Source organism: Anticarsia gemmatalis, chromosome 17 (genome assembly GCF_050436995.1).
Source record: "Anticarsia gemmatalis isolate Benzon Research Colony breed Stoneville strain chromosome 17, ilAntGemm2 primary, whole genome shotgun sequence".
NCBI lineage: Eukaryota > Metazoa > Arthropoda > Insecta > Lepidoptera > Erebidae > Anticarsia > Anticarsia gemmatalis.
The window spans coordinates 10,561,386-10,564,279 of NC_134761.1; the positions used below are offsets into that span (position 1 = coordinate 10,561,386).

At 35.6% G+C, this 2,894-nt stretch overlaps 1 protein-coding gene across 1 annotated transcript; it reads right to left on the reverse strand.

Moving 5' to 3' along the window:
- Positions 1-222: 222 nt before the first annotated feature.
- On the reverse strand, positions 223-1,843 carry LOC142979952 (UMP-CMP kinase-like). Its single transcript, XM_076125191.1, has one exon. It carries the CDS (start codon positions 1,742-1,744, stop codon positions 1,094-1,096), a length of 651 nt encoding a protein of 216 aa, XP_075981306.1. The 5' UTR covers positions 1,745-1,843; the 3' UTR covers positions 223-1,093.
- Between the last annotated feature and the right edge of the window lie 1,051 nt (positions 1,844-2,894).

The window sequence follows — 2,894 nt, forward strand, 5'->3', positions numbered from 1 at the left end:
ATCTTTTACACAGATTTACGTACACTATAATATGAGCAATCGTACTAATTTTAGGTTCGATTCCCGTTTCGATCAGGGTTTTCTTGCAATGTCACTTACATTTAAACAGTTTCTAATAAAAATTGGCAGTCCTGAGTTGTATGAAACTAGAAAAATTTACTTACCATTTTGAGTATTCTTGAGGGTAGTTTTAAGCTGATAAGGTCTGATCAAAACAAACAATTCCAACATTAAAATATTGTATATTTCATTTAATCTGTTTATCAACATTCTAAGCTTTACACATCAATTATTGTGGCTATTATTACCTGTTCAACTATTAGAGGAATGTGCTCTATAACAATGACATGTCACCACTACCTACAACAACCACTAACAGACTTGAGACTAGACACAGACAATCAAGATTTTTTTTTTTAATTTTGATACAGCCAAGCTCAGGATTTTATTTTGTCAATAGAAGTTGTACATCAATATTACAATTTAGAATATTTCAAACACATCAAATATCAGAGTTTTAGCATTAAAATACAGGATAAATGGGTGGTAACTTTTATTTTACATATTTGCATATTCACAAGCTAGAAGTCACAGCTTTGAAGATATTTTTATAAATTATCTACTATTATTAACTTAAGCTACAATTTTCATTTACTAAAGATGTAGAGCTAAAACTAAAACTTAGAAATATTCACATACACGTAATGACAAAATGATGTTCTAATAAAATATTTATTCATTTTATAAATGATAGTAAAGTTAATATAACTTCAATTTTATGATGATGTTTCGAAAGCCACTGTTATCTGATAAGATAGGTGAATCAGGCTACACTTCTATAAGTTAAAATGTTTATTATCAATAGTTGTTAATTGTTAAATGCAATCACTGTAAATAGTGAGGGGTCAAACTCAATGTCAAGCAGCTAACTTGTATGCCACATCACACATCAGTGTGTAAGCAGCTGAATGATAGTGCAACTTACAGTTATTATCCTGTTTCAGCGTTGGCATACAATTTGAAATCCAAGTACCTAGTGTAAGCCATAATTCAATTAGCATTTAAAGCATTCCCTGTATAATTTAACTAATATTTATGTCCTATCACTCACTGCAGCTCCTTGCCCTATATTATCAAATACGACTTTTACATCATCAAATACTTTCTCAGGTGAGACCTCCGCATTGACCCTCCTTACAAGTCCCTTCTCATCATAGTAGTTAATAATGGGCATAGTATCGTTTAAGTAAGTGTTGAACCTCTTCTTGAGACTCTCCAAGTTGTCGTCGGAGCGGCCGCTGCCGGCGGCGCCGCGTCCCAAGCACCGCTCTGTGCAAATATTTTGCGAACACTCGAAGAATAAGACAAACAGCAGTTTTGTTTTGTCAGACATAACGCGTTCCCAGCCCTCCAAGTTGTCTTTGTTGCGCGGAAAACCGTCAATGAGGAAGCGTGTCTTACCGGAATTCTGCATGGCCTTGTGTAGTAGCGAACACGTAACCTCAACAGGTACGATTTCACCATTACGAATCTTCTGCTCAATCATCTCGCCGTACTCCGAGCCTGGTCTCTGTCGCTCTTCGCGCAGTAAGTCCCCAGCGGATAGATGTACAAATCCATATTCATTGGAGATGAAGGAACATTGCGTTCCTTTGCCGGCGCCGGGTGCTCCCAAAACGAATACAACTTCAGGCACCATTTTATTAAAGTACGACCAGCCCTGCCGCAACGCGCGACTCAGCATTAAATACCGAGACTAATTTATTTAACAGGATCCCAATTAGTTTTATAAACATGCGCACAGCTGCGGCCTTGAGATTTTTGACGTAATCACTGGAAAAACGAAATGTCAAATGTGAGTAGAGTTGAGAAAACCTGAATTGTTCTTGTTTATAAATCGACTATTTAGTTCACACCTCCATCAATAATAATATCCGATGCAAGATTGAAGTGTTTATTGTGACATAAAAAATAATAACATGCAGGTTTCAAGGAATCGAAACAATTGGTGCAATAGCTTTATTACCTACTACATTTATATTTTTTTGTGAAAATAAATTACATTTTTTTTGATAATCGATAGATATACTTATATCGCCGATTATATCTTTAGCGGCAAACGCGGTATCAGTTTTGTTAGTAATGTTTCGTACTAGGCACCTACGTAACTATCTGCTTGTCCTCGTTGCCAATTTGATATGTACTAGAAGGCCTTTATTCCATAGGGGTAGACGGACAAAAGAACGCCACTTGGTACAAGCGAGCCCTACAAACTTCCCCTTGCCACATTTGTATTCTTGATAACATAACTGAGGAACAATAACTACTAGATTTTATTTTTTTTTGATTAATGGAGCCTAGCAATGATTACCACAGTTCAAAAGCAGGGTTGCACTTAAAGAACGTATGTAGGTACTTACGTAGTTTAAAAAACGCTACACTTTAGTTAGAGTACCTATTCAGCCGCAAATCATGTATCAAGTTGCGTTAGGTTATTGCAGTAGGGGCTTAAAAATCTAGGCTTAGACATGTAGGGTTCGGAACTTGGCTCTAGAGATCCTTACTGCCTCCTCATCCTACTTTTTAACAATTCGAGCCATATAATAGTCTCATATTGGTAAGTAGAGTGTTTTATTTGTAGTGGGATTAAATATGATTCAGACATTTTCTATGAACGGCATTATATAGTACCTACTGCCCGAAAATGGTCCTGGCAGTACATTCAAGGACATTAAATTAATGAACTCATTTAGTAATTAACGTTTATTTATTCATAAAAAACATGCGCCTCACTGCATGTCGCCAAGTACCTGAAAGAAAACCATTCAATTAGAACACAGCGAAAATACTATAAATAAAATAATAAGTTAAATATTATCAGAGTTTTTTTAAAG